The sequence below is a fragment of the Macaca thibetana genome, chromosome 5, assembly GCF_024542745.1.
Source record: "Macaca thibetana thibetana isolate TM-01 chromosome 5, ASM2454274v1, whole genome shotgun sequence".
Taxonomy (NCBI): domain Eukaryota; kingdom Metazoa; phylum Chordata; class Mammalia; order Primates; family Cercopithecidae; genus Macaca; species Macaca thibetana.
The window spans coordinates 130370396-130384185 of record NC_065582.1 but is presented as its reverse complement, the minus strand read 5'-3'; the positions used below and the strand labels follow the sequence as shown (position 1 = coordinate 130384185).

Below are 13790 nucleotides of genomic sequence, written 5' to 3'. Positions count from 1 at the left end.
ATCGTGAGCTGCCTCTGAAGTTCAATTCCTTAGAGGCAAAGTTATGCCAAAGCAATGTCTTCTCCAGAAAAACCACCAAATTAACAAGAGGTATGACACTGAAACAAACCAAGTGAGTCACGGTAAGGTGTAAGCAATAAGGATAAGGGTGGCAAAGAATCAAAGGCGGCTGCAGCTGCAGCTGCACTGACGCTGCCAAGGCAGCAGCAGGAGCAAGCACATGGAAGCAGATTTAAGAACTTCTCTGTCAAGGGCAAGGAGGTCTAAGCAGGTCTGAGTCCAACAGGAGGGGATGTGAGGGGCTGGGGCTGGGTAGATCTTGCAGGAACTGATGAATTCCATCCTGGCACGCGGCTGGTGGGAAGCAAAGGCACAGATTTCGAGTAAAGTCAACTGCCTCTCGATTCTGGCAAGAGGCCAAGAGAAGATTAGGAGTTATTTAAGAAAAAAAAAAAAAAAAAGCAAGCAAGCAAGAAAATGAACTGTTGATTAGAAAGATAGCACTCTCGCCCCTTCTACATTCCTGAGGCTCTCAATGTTGAAAGCGCCTGTCCAAAAGATATAGCATTCTCTGGATGATTTCCAACACCCAGTTTTTCCTCCCTATCAGAATATTTCCAGTGACCTGGGTGCCCTGCTGCTCATGGTACCATCCATCTGCTGGCTTCCAGCAGACAGAGGCATGGACTGAGAAGAGCTAGAGCTACCCAGACTTTCCTCCTCTAAACAATTTTATACATACAGAAACCAGCTGGGCTAGGATGAAAGCACCTAAGGATAGAAACAGCTCTCAAGGGCAATCCTAATGACAAAGAAACCAGGAACATTCTCCCACTGAGCTTGACAGAGTATTTAAAGTAAAGCAACTCACCAGGGGACTGCAGACATTAAAAAGACACTTAGAAAATGGCAAAAAATTCCAGAACAAATGTAATATTGATCTTCAATCATCAGCTAAATTTGTGTTCATTCTAAATCGCTTCTTTGAAGTTTAAGGCTAGATTAATGTAACAAATATTAATTTACTTTAAAAACATGTCATAAGTTCATTTTATTTACTGACTCCAGAAATACTTGCAATATAATTTCATATCAGTGAGCTTTTTCCTATCAGCTGGCCCCAACAGTCTATTTTTTAGAAATAAAATAATGATAGAATGTTTTTTTTTCCTGTATATACAAAAAAAAAAACAACAACACACAGCGCTACAATAAAGTCCTTAAATTTTAGTATTCCGTCAATCCCAACAAAATTCTGTACTAATCCCAACTAGTAATTTTCAGAATCTCTGTCACTGAAACATAAAGGTGATCTTAAAAAACACACTGGACTGACATGTTAAAGTAAGAAGCAAATACCTCCATCTCCTTTTGCTCTATTCTGCTGTAGCCCGGGAAAGTGGGGCTGGTAAGTGCACAGTTACCTGTGCCAAATGCTTGATTCCATACAAGTACATTAGCACCAAGGTAGCTTGTCTCCATGATGAAGATCATCAAATCCATCCCTAATTTTGTGCATAAGCCATTCCTCCACTGAGAGGTGTATTCTATTCCTTCACCCACTCAAATATGGGTTATCTTGCTTTGACCAACAGAATATAGCAGAAGTGACAGTGAGGTTAGGTGATAGGCAGCTTGTAGTTTCTGCTTAGGTCTCTTGAAATACTCATTCCAGGAGAAGACAGCTGACACATAAGAAGATGGACTAGCTGAGATTGCCATGCTGTGAGGAAGTACAATTAGCCACGAGAAGAGGCCTCATTGAGTAAGAGATTGTTGACCAACCCAGGTGGTCAACAATGAGGAGGATTGCTTGAGCCCAGGAAGCTGAGGTGAGGTTGCAGTGAGCTGTGATCACACCACTGCACTCCAGCTTGGGCAACAGTAGAACCCTATCCCTATCTCTCTCTCTCTCTCTCTTTTTAAGCCATAGCAACAAAGACTTATGCTGACATTATTTAGTCCATGACAGGAGTTATTTATTCAGATCATTGTCTTCCAGGCAAGAGAAGACCAAGTTCAGAGTTTATTCAAATATTATAGTCTCTATGGTAAAGCCGATTCTAATGTTTTATTTTCATGCTTCCTTATTGGAAGAACTAAATTTTACTTGTTCCCCTCCCTCTATACTTTGAACCTGCAAGTTCAAGACAAGGATTTACAGCAGAATCTTAGTCCCTGGTATGACAAGGTTCCTAATTACAGTGTCTGGCTACGCTCTGAAGACAAAACAAGGGCATAGGCAATGTGCCCCAGCATGTTACTAATTCACTCACCTGTGCAACTACCTTCCTGGTGAAAGTAGCCATCTGGGCACTGGGAGAGGCACTGCCCATCCAACAGCACATGGGAAGGCCCACAGTCTGTGCAGTTACGTGGGCTTTTCCCTGCACATCTGAAACAGGACTGGTGGCAAGCTGGGGGAAAGATAAAGCAAAGGAGACAATCAGGAAAGCCCCACAAGACACAGATGGTAACTCTATCTCTCCCGTTAACATTCCTGGGTCAGAGTATGTTCTGTACATTCACTTGGTTTTCCCAGGGACAGGCCGCATATCTCACACACTTCTCTCTAAAGGCAGTCTCCTGGAAAGCAAGCATTTGTGGAACCCAGATTAAGTAAAGCACAAGTGCCTCAAAACAGAAATAACCATTTGCAGAATCATACATTTCTTTCTTCCTAAGTTCCCATTCTCAGAGAATGTGAAATAAAAAACAGGAAGCCGGAAAACAGTTCTCCCTCCCTTGGGACAGCTCTCTATCACTAGATATTCTGCTGCTTATCGGGTTGCTCAAATCAAAGAGAAAAGCTGGTGAGAGCTTCACTTATTGATTTCACATAGGTTTATAAAGTGCCTACTCTGAGATGGAGACTGGGCATACACAGATGAGAACTGCCCAACATGTTGAGCTGCTCAAACTAGTTGCTACAACAGACACCCAAGCAAGCTACTGAAATAGAATGAATGAAAGACAGAGTGTAGCACAGAGAATAAGAGCATCACATCATAGCTCTATGTGAATTCGACTAACTCATTTCTCAAGGCTCCTGCTTCCTCATTTATAAAACAAGGATCCAAACAGAACTTATTGCATGGGATGTTGTGGACACTAATTGGGCTGATGAATATGAATTCTTAGGATAGTACTGGACACACAGTAAGGGCTTAATAAATCTTGGCTATAAGCATTAACCTTAAGTGCTACGTTAGAACTACCCACAGGTGAAAAGAGAGTAAAGGCAAACAGAAAGAAAACATTTCTGCTTGCTTTCACTGGACCTTTAATGATAAAAGGGATAGTTGCATGACTTCTCAAGAGTAGCCATTGTCTTAATCATGCCTTTTTATTATCTATATTTTTGATTCTTTGACATCTGAAACCAAGCAGATTTTGGAGACTGACCCTCCCGGGGCTATATTCCTGGAGATAATAAATGATTTCCTTGGGAGCATGTCTTTCCTATGCAAACTAACTAATCCAAAACTCACACTCCCACCACCTCCCTTATCATACTCTTACACTCCAGGCTACTATTCTCCTGCCTTGGGGTCAGGTACTAGACAACTAGAGACAGTCTCTATACCTCACAGACCACTGTAATTATCCCAACTAGCCAATCCTAAGCCTGCTTACCCTACCTCACCCATCCCTTTCTACTGGCGCTAAAGTCTCTTGCCCATGTTTCCCCCATCACCTCTGCCTCCTGACTGACCCTGGTGCTCCCCCTTGTGGCTCTTTATGCCATGGAGTGCCCCTTCCTCTTTGGAGCTATGAGTAACAAACTTTTCAATGGCAACAGTCTCCTGATCTTCTGGCCTCACCACACCGGAATAATAAAAACTACGTGTTAAAACAACCAGCCATTTATCTCCAATCATTCATTTGTCACTGAGCCTCAAGTAACTTCAAGTACTGGGGATACAATGATGAGTAAGACAAAGACCTGGTTCTTCATGCAGATAACCCCATGCATTTCAGGCCATCTTCTGCCCAATGGACAAGATCCACCAGACTACAGAGACACCCTCTGAGTACATTCACTGTGCCTCAGCTTGGAAGGACCAGAAGTGATTTTACACCACTGAGATCTCCATTGCCACCAACCCCTAATAAAATGTAACATAGAATCTTTAATATATATATATGGAGCTAATGTTCAGCTAGGACATCCTGGTTCATCAGTACTGGTGGTTAAAGTATTGAACTACTTCCATGGAGGTTGGTATATGGCTGTTGCCCTAAGCCTTCCAGTGCTCTGCTGCAGCCTTGACCCCACCCCTAGCACCCTGCCCCACTCATAGCCTGGCACCTACAGGCTAATACCCATACCAGGAGACTCCCAGGACTCTGCTCCTGAACTCAGGTCAATGCCATTCTCACTGGGCAGTGCTCATGCCTTACTGGTTAATAAATATTTTGATCACCGTCCCTGGATATACTACAGAGTTTTATTCAAGAGTATTTTTTACTATATGATAAACAGAATCTAGAGATCCATATTTTTAATTAATGTTCTTTTTCTCAAATTCAATTTTATTTTTTAAGATTATAAAACAACCCTATTAGCATCAGTCACAGCTAGGAATTTTTTCCCAAGTATTTTCAGACTCCTCTTAAAATAATGAATAAACTGATGTTTAAGAAAATATTATTACAAAAGAAGGATATACATTAGTGCCTTATTTAAGACATGTTTAACACAAAGTGAAACAGTATGTAAAGGAAAGTGAGGTGGCAATACTTTAAAACACAGCTAAATAATATTGTTAACACAAAGCTTTGTAGGATAATATGGGGGAAGCATCTTGAAGCAACACATTTTTGCACACCTAAATATATGTCTGATGATATCATTAGGTTTATATCAGACTTTACAAGATTGCTAAAATCCCTAGCTCTTCCTGTTATACGTCTTTAATCAATAGGAAATCAAAGTGTATCGCTGTGGAATTGAAAATTGGAGAAAGATTAATTAATGCATTATGAGTACAAACATTTCATTTCACTTGGTCACAAAATGAATGAAATAGTCTTACTCAATGTGCATAAAGGTTATTTTTCGATTATATACAATGGGAAGGTAAAGAGGACAAACAAGTTGAAAGGCTGGTAGGCCAAGAAGTCCAGAAGAAAGTCCCTGTGCATCCACTAGATTTTAGAAATAAGCTCCCATGAACGTTGCCACGACAGTCTTCAGAAGACTTCATTGGAAACGTTTAAGAACTAACTAGATAATGAACTAGTTAGTTGCTGTGGGTACAGAGGGAAAGGGATATGCTGGAATATACTGGATGATGATCCTCTTAAAGTATTTTTTTTCTCTATAATGCTCTGTTTCTGCAAGTACAGACATTAACATCTGCATCCTTTAAAAAAAAGAGTCATGAAACTTCAATTCCGTGCTGGTTTTGGAAATATCGACACTATTTCAGTGACTTATATGAGGCTTAATCATTCTATGGAAGCTGATTTCATAGCAGGAGTTCTGTCTGAAGTCTAACATCCTTCAAGGAAGACTGAACCCATTACAGAGCATATATGGGAGATATCTGAAAGAAGTTCTATGAATAATTCCTCCGTGTAATACTACATTTTTAGAGACTGGCTTTCCAGTTAATGGCTAAGTACGTATATTTCTGAAAAAGCATAAGTGAGCTGCTTACGCACTAAAAAGTGTCCTTAGGTGACTATAAAGTCCAGTCAACCTGACCTCAGCAAACACTGTACCTAAAATAATTAAACATATCATTTTTTATTCATTCTATTTTCCATGTATATTTCAAACAACCGATACTACTGTTTTTCTTTTTTAATGATACAAAAAAAGTGATAACGTGTCCCTACTTTCATATCATACAAACTTTCCTGGCTTTTCACGTCAAAGACAAATTTTGAGGTGTGCTTCTCTCAAAATATGATGTAGATATCAAAATCCTCTAGACTCACAATGGGAGTACTGTGATAAGGGCTAAAAACTGAAATAAGTAAACTTAATCAAAATTGATCTCCCCCTTACCCTCACCCTCCGTTTCCTTCTTCTCATTACTTTTTGTTTGTCTTTTTTTCTTGGTGAAAGAGTTTTGCTCTGTCACCCAGGCTGGAGTTCAGCAGCATGATCATAGTTTTCTGAAGCCTCAAACTTCAGACCTCCAGCAATCCTCCTACCTCAGCTTCCCAAACCACTAGGATTGTAGGTGTCAGCCACTGTGCTCAGTCTTTTTTTGTTTTCTTTTTTAAATGAACACGATTTAACATCCCCAATCTCTTATTCTGACTAGATTAGAAACTCTTTAAGAGTAAAAATCATGTCTTTTTCATCTCTATGATCCCTGCAGTGCCTATCACAGTCCCTTGTCCCTGTCATGTCATAAATTCTCAATAAATGTATTTCTGATGACTAAATGGGTGGCCAGGTAGGTGTGTGTGCTGGGGTGGATAGATGGATGGAAGCATTGGCATCATATTATCTAGTTCTTCTGTCTTTGAAAATTTCTTTCAGCCTCTTTCTCTAACCACCTCATAAATATTGAAGTTTCTCCCAATTCCACCCTTTACCCTTCCTTTTCTTACTCTTGGGCAAACTTTTCCATAGATTTAATGATGACCTCCATGCTAGTGAGTCCTAAATTTATGTGTACAGCTTTGACCTTTATCCTGAACTCTGATCACATAAATCTACTACCTAGGAGATATCTTTTGGTGTTTCAAAAGTATCTTATATTCCTCACTTCCAAAATACTACTCTGCATCTACTTCTAAGCTCATCCCATATCCACTTAATGTAAATTGTGGACATCGGTCCAAAACTTTACTCACTATCCATCCCCAACCCCACATCCTACTCCCCTACCTGCTATTTCTTTTGTATTCCCTATCTCACTTGGTAGCTCCACCATTCACCAAGTTACTCATGCTGAAACCTTGGAATTATCCTACACTTTTACTTTTCTATCGCCACAACCCATTCAAGCTCTGTTGATTTTACTTCCTAAATCTCTATCAAATCTATCCCACCTTCCCTCCGCCCCTTAATATGGACCTTTAACATCATTCATGACCTGGGTTAGTGCAGCAGCTTCCTAACCGGCCCTACACTGCTTCTGCCTATTTACTCGCCACACATCCACTGGATAGATCTTCATAAAATGTGAATTGACCAAATTATTTCCCTACTTAAAATCTTTTAATAGTTTACCCATACCAACAATGTGAACTCTAAACTCCTTAGCACAGCACATAAGGACTTCATGTAACGTCCCACACACACCCTGCATCTCAGCGTCATTCTGCACAATTCTCCTCTCTGGACTCTATACTACAAGAACACCAAACACATTGTACTTCTCCAAATATGCCTTTGCACTTACTGTTTTCTTGGCCTAGAATGCCCTTTCTTACCTTCTTTACCTGGTGAACTCCCATTAATCCTTCAAAGGCTTAATCATGGAAAGTTTTCCCTCTACAAATCTTTCCTCACTACCTTCTCTCCTAGACAGAGCCCATCTACTTTGTGCTATTTCAGTCCCTTGTGACTGCTGCTATTACAGCATGTGTCATGCTGTTTTAATTACTTGCTTAGATGTCAGTCTCTCCTACTTGAGCATGATCATGCTTTCCTTCAGGCATGGTCTGTAGCTTTTTCATCTTTCTCTCCCCAAAGCCTGGCACACCCATGCTATAAAAGCAAGAAGGGGAAAGTGAAGAAGGCCGAACGTTACCAGAAGGCACCTATTTGTATAGCGCATGTCAGCACTCTAGGGACTACGTTAAAAGGCATTGCTTAATATAGATTCCATATGCTTAATCCAATTAATGGAAGAGAATTCCAACTTCATAAACGGTAACATACTCTTAAGCTGTGCAGGCAGACTCCTGCCCACGTATTTCTTTAATTAAAACTCTTTGCCTTGAGGCCTTTGGTGAGTCGTAGCAACAACTAAATGATCAAAATACACAGAGCATGCTTTATTTCTTCCCATTCACCTAAACCAAGTTAATTAATTGACCAAAGTAACTGGTGAATTATTTTTTTAAAAATCTGATACTAAACCTTTAGCAATTTTGTGCCATTTTGCTCTGTGCAGTAAGACCCAGCCCTAGGAGGCTAGAAACATTTAGTTGCTGAAATTCCCCTGATAAATCCCTGACCAAAGCTCCATCAGCAATCTAAGTACAATGAAAAGGCAGGGATGGGACTGTTGGGATGTTTATTACCTCTGCATTCTTTTTTAAAACACCATGTTTCTTCTGAGATAACAAATTAGACAATGTGTAAGTAAAACCCGTTATTGTTGTACAGAGTTCATTTTTAAAGTAAAAGCTTGTAATTTCTTCAAAATTATATCATCTTTAATCCTCACGCTGAACTGTGTGGAAATTGAAAGACTCCATTATTAATCTGCCACGGAATTGGGGCAATTACATGGCTAATCTAATCGACGTGACCATGTTCATATTCAGTCCCAGTCACCACTGCCAAATTGTGTAATGGCGACTGAGCTCATTATTAATTGGATGGCCTGGCCTGAAATTAAATTGTAAAGCTCTAGTGTGACATGCCAAAAAAAAAAAAAAAAAAAAAAAAAAAAGGAATCTGAGCTTAATAAAAAGAAAGTAAGTAAATACGTTCTGGGCAACTATGTCCTGTATTAGAACCCAGGATCCCTCATTGCTAAATCATTCTTTATTTGGTTCCTCCTAAGCATCACTTTTTTCATCTATAAAGCAGGAGTAGATACATGCAAACTTTCAAGATTTTCAACAAAATTATTGGTTGTGAGGACTTTCTAAACTATAAAGGGATATATACCCACATGTATGTGTGTTTGTGTGTGTGTGTTATATAAACAACTGTCCGAATTTATGCCATAAGATTAAAAGTAGTAATCTCAAAATGAAAGAGTTATAGGTAGTGTTGACAGATAAACACAAGACACTCAATTAAATATGAATTTCAGATAAATGATAAATCATATTTTAGAATATCTTTTTTTTTTCTGAGACGGAGTCTCTCCTGTCGCCCAGGCTGGAGTGCGGTGGCGCGATCTCCACTCACTGCAAGTTCCGCCCCCCAGGTTCACGCCATTCTCCTGCCTCAGCCTCCCATGTGGCTGGGACTACAGGCGCCCGCCACCGCGCCCAGCTAATTTTTGTATTTTTAGTAGAGTCGGGGTTTCACCGTGTTAGTCAGGATGGTCTCGATCTCCTGACCTCGTGATCCGCCCATCTCGGCCTCCCAAAGTGCTGGGATTACAGGCGTGAGCCACCGCGCCCGGCCTATTTTAGAATATCTTATGCAATATTAGAGATATGCTTATACTATAAAAATTATTCATTTTTTAAAACTTGCTAAAGCCTGAATTTTTATTTGCTAAACCAAATATAGTAATAGGTATTCTTTTTCTCTTTTTTTCCCCTTATCTGTATTTTTTAAAGTTTCTATAATATGTATAATACATGGAATGAGAAAAAACAAAAATGGGGATGTCTTACTAACTGTTGAAGAGAGAAAGAAGCATACCAGTGCTGAAGTGATAAGCTGCTGCTTCTTTGATTAGAAGCTTTGCTTCTCCAAACTGTGGTCCAGGGATCAGCAGCAACAGCCTCACCCAGGTGCATGTTATAAACGCAGCAACTCAGATCTCACTCCCACCCTACTGAATCTCAATCTACATTTTAACAAGATTCCCAGGAGAGTCCTATGAGAAATTCTGTTCTAGAGAGACCTCAAATAAAAGCTAAGTCTTCAAAATAATTAAACCTTTTAAAAGAAAAAAGAAATCCTTCAAACAAAGTGGAAGGAGAATCAGAGGCTGAGCTGAACAATTTAAACAGATCCAAGGAACATCAGTAGCAGAGGCCTCCAAGAGACATAGAGCTCTAGATCCTTTGCTCTGTCTGTCCATCCCTGGGCTGCCATGTACTGCCACACCGGTTGTCACTAGCGACTCCAGGAGGAGCCAGGCACAAAGGTAGCTATGAGAATAGCACCCCTGGGGTTGTGCAGCAGAGCAACACCTCCCCCTGCCCTCATCTAGATTCACACTCACAGAGGCATGGGAATCAGTGAAGGAAGACTGATAAAAAAGTAAAAAAATGTTTTTCTGATGTTGTTTTGGATGACACAGGTTTTTATTAATTTGTTGTAATTTGTTTAGTTTTTTTTTTTTTTTTTGCAAGGGGCTGATGTGTATTTCTTGGGTTTGGGTTTGCTTTTTAATGAAGTCACTTGAATCTGTCAGTGCTAGCGAACATTCAGCTAAACTCATGAGATCGACTTGATGAAATTACTACAATTACTACAATTCTTCTTTTAGCTAATACTCAGTAGTAATAGTTAATAAATGTGCACAATTTGGATTGATTATTGAAAATGTCTCCAATCTTTTACAATTAGCAACAAACTCTCTTTTGTGCCAGCAATTCTAGCCACACATTGGAAACATAGAGGCCTTGTGAAAAAGAAATATGAAGTCAAAGTTCTGCCTTCTGAAGCACCCAGTTCATTTTTTTTGATGAGCCAAAGCACAGGACAAATACATACAAGTGGCCATCCCCATATTCCCAGAGCTCTTCTGCTTTCTAGTCACATCAGCCCATTCCTCTCCCCTCCATTACCTTGCTGGGGGCTTCTGGGCACAGACGAGCATCCATGGGTTTTGTTGCTGCTACTGTTATTCATTCATTCATTATTTATTTATTATCTGTTTCTCTCACTAAAATACAAGTTCCATGAGAAAAGGAATTTTCATTTGACCCATTTGACAGTATATTCGCAGTGCCTAGAAATGCCTGGCACCCAGGATACACTCAACAAACATTTGCAGGAGGAATGAATAAAGACAGACTGTCCTCCAGCTTCCAATAAGTAGTGTTCTTTTTGATCACTGTTAATTTTAAATTTTTTTTGTCCTCTCATTGCAGACTCAGATTTTAGTCAAATATCTGTAGTGTTGTTTCTTCATCCTGCACTAGGGCTTGTTGTGTGGCTCAAAGTAAAAACTTTTATGATAACTTCTGACACCACTTCAGTGTCTAAGTAAATTGCTTCTTCCTATAACGAATCTTTCTCTCCCTTTAATTAGCTGCAGTAATATTCTAATCACTCTGTGCTGTAGTTTCAAAGGAAGAAGGAGGGTTCCGGAAAACAGTTTTCTCTTCCTTACAGAAGCACTTGAAACTAAAGGTGCTGTAAAAGAAACCCTCAGTAGTGCGTATGTGTGCACACACTCATACACACACATGTACACACATGCCCATCGAACCTTTTTAATATTCTGTAGAGAGGTAAGGATATTTCTGGGAAGATGTGGGAAGAAGAGCCCAATGCAATCTCATAGAACTCCCAGGCCTGATTCATAGACAACACTTCAGCAGAATTGAAAATGGAACAGATTATGGGAAGGCAGAAAGGTTTCCAGAGATACGGGATGAGTGACAGGAAATACATCAATCAGCACACGTAGCACTCAGGTAAGGATGGAAACAATTGGTAGTTGTGCTCAGTTTCCCAATGGAATCTTAGGCAACTCAATTAACCTCTTTCTGCCACATTCTCATCACTTGTAAATTGAGTACAACAACCTACCTAGTGGAGATTGCACAGGGATTTGGTAATAAACGTGAGTAGACAGCTATATGTAGGATACCTAATACTATTATGTTAATGAGCATAAAGTCACAGGGCTACAAGGGACTCAAGAGGTCAATTCAGTCCTTTCACATGGGACCACAATTAAACCATTCCAGCAGAATTAGATTCTAACCTTTTTTTTTTTTTTCAGACAAACTTTTGTTCTTGTTGCCCAGGCTGGAACGCAATGGCGTGATCTCGGCTCACTGCAATCTCTGCCCCCTGGGTTCAAGCAATTCTCCTGCCTCAGCCTCCCGAGTAGCTGGGATTATAGGCACATGCCACCACGCCCGGCTAATTTTTTTTATTTTTAGTAGAGATGGGGTTTCACCATGTTGGCCACGCTGGTCTTGAACTCCAGAGTTCAAGGTGATCCACCTGCCTTGGCCTCCCAAAATGCTGGGATTACAGGTGTGAGCCACCGCGCCCAGTAAGATTCTATTCTTTTTAAAGGTGCCTGTATAAAGGGCTTCCCAGAAACCTTCCCTTTGTCAACGATGTTTTCTTAAATGTAAGATGTTCTAATCCTGAAGCATTCATATGCTGTGCTTCTCTCCCTGTATGGAAAGGAGACTAGGAGCTGTACCACCTTGAACAGCTGGTCATATGAACTCTTTAGCCACTGCAATACAGTAGCGTGATGGTTTATAGCACGGATACTGGATACCAGATTTCGGTTCCCACTGGATTCTACTCTGTGCTGGCTACATGACTTTGAGCACATCACAACCTCAACTTCCTCAAGCCTCAGTTTCCGCTCCTACACAATAGTTGTCCTACTGATCCCATAAGGTTGGCATTGAGACTAAGGGAGCAACACCAGTAAGGTACTTCTCACAGTGCCTGACTCATGGTGGGTATTGAATAAATGGTCATATTATTTTCTGGGCTAAAAAACCCTGGTCACTCTAATTTTTAATTATTTACAATTCTAACTATTTCTGAACTCACTCCAACTTCCCCATTTTTGAATGTTTAATGTGGTGCTCAAAATTGTAAGAAGGACCTAACTGCACTGAGTGCTCTAGGAAGATGTCACTTTGATTTTTCACGGGAGCACCGTACCAAAGAGAAAACCAGAATCATTAGGCTACAGTGAGGAATTTCCTGTGGGCTTTTCTAGCTTCTCTGCTTTCAACCTGTGTGCCACAAAAGCCAGGGGTCTCACTTAGCATCTCTCTGAATTCTTGGAAAGACTGGTGTTCCTGGAGGTCTAATTCCTCTGTGGTTTCCACTAAAAACCTCGGGGTGCACAGTTCAAGGTTGTGTAAAGCTATGCAGACTAGTTTCACAGATTCCATCAAATCACAGATCACTTCTGCAACAATGCGGGAGATTGGGAGGGAAAGAGAAGTTATGCTTTCTGTTTCTGTTTTATCCTTGTACTTTCCTCATATCAAGCAGGGCTAGGCACTATAATTATCTTCTTTAGGGGATATGGGCTTTGCCAGAAAGCAGAAGTGGCTGGAGGAAGCTTGTCTGGCAAACCTAAACCCACTGAAGAGAACGGAGAAGCAATTAAACAGAGGAGAAAAATGCTTTTTTCCGCCCCTTGCTCCCCAGCACCTCCCCTCCCACCGGAGTCTGTGGGGTCCCTAAGGAAAAAGCCACATCACCCTCCACTTTGGCACCTGGAAGTAACCAGACCACAGGAGAAGGCTGTGTGGCGTGTGCCTTGGGATGGCACTGCAACTCGGCAGCAACAAAGATGCCCATATTCCACAAGTGGTTATAAAAACAGCCACAGGAGTTTAAATGGCCACAGAGAGGTTGGGCAATGCATACATGGTAGAAACCAGGATGTCTGGAGAGTGGCGACCTTCCCCTCAATTTCTGGGCACCATGAAAATCCCCTGGAGTCTGGAGCCTCCCAGGGAACAGGGGATTCCCCATGATGTTCCAGGACACCTGAGTATATGGAGGGAGGTTCGGACCTACAGAGCAGGAGGGCTTCACAATTTACCTGCAACTTCGACACTCCTCACCGTCTTTGAGCCTAGCAAAAAGGCTACAAGTCAGCCTATTCTAACACTGTGAATACAAACACTCAGAGAGGTTAAGTGTCTGGTCCTGGGTCTCTGCATTTTAATTCTGCATCCTTCCAACTGTGCCATATGACACCTTTTGTCTGAAAATTTTTAACCTAGCCTTGAAA

General features: G+C 40.8%; 1 protein-coding gene across 1 annotated transcript in view; it reads right to left on the bottom strand.

Moving 5' to 3' along the window:
* LOC126955312 (extracellular matrix organizing protein FRAS1) overlaps positions 1 to 13790 on the bottom strand; it is a 344588-nt gene that overhangs the window by 104325 nt on the left and 226473 nt on the right. Inside the window, exon 19 of the mRNA XM_050791751.1 lies at positions 2277 to 2417. Within this exon, the coding sequence (XP_050647708.1) occupies positions 2277 to 2417 (141 nt within the window). The remainder of the gene's footprint in view (positions 1 to 2276; positions 2418 to 13790) is intronic.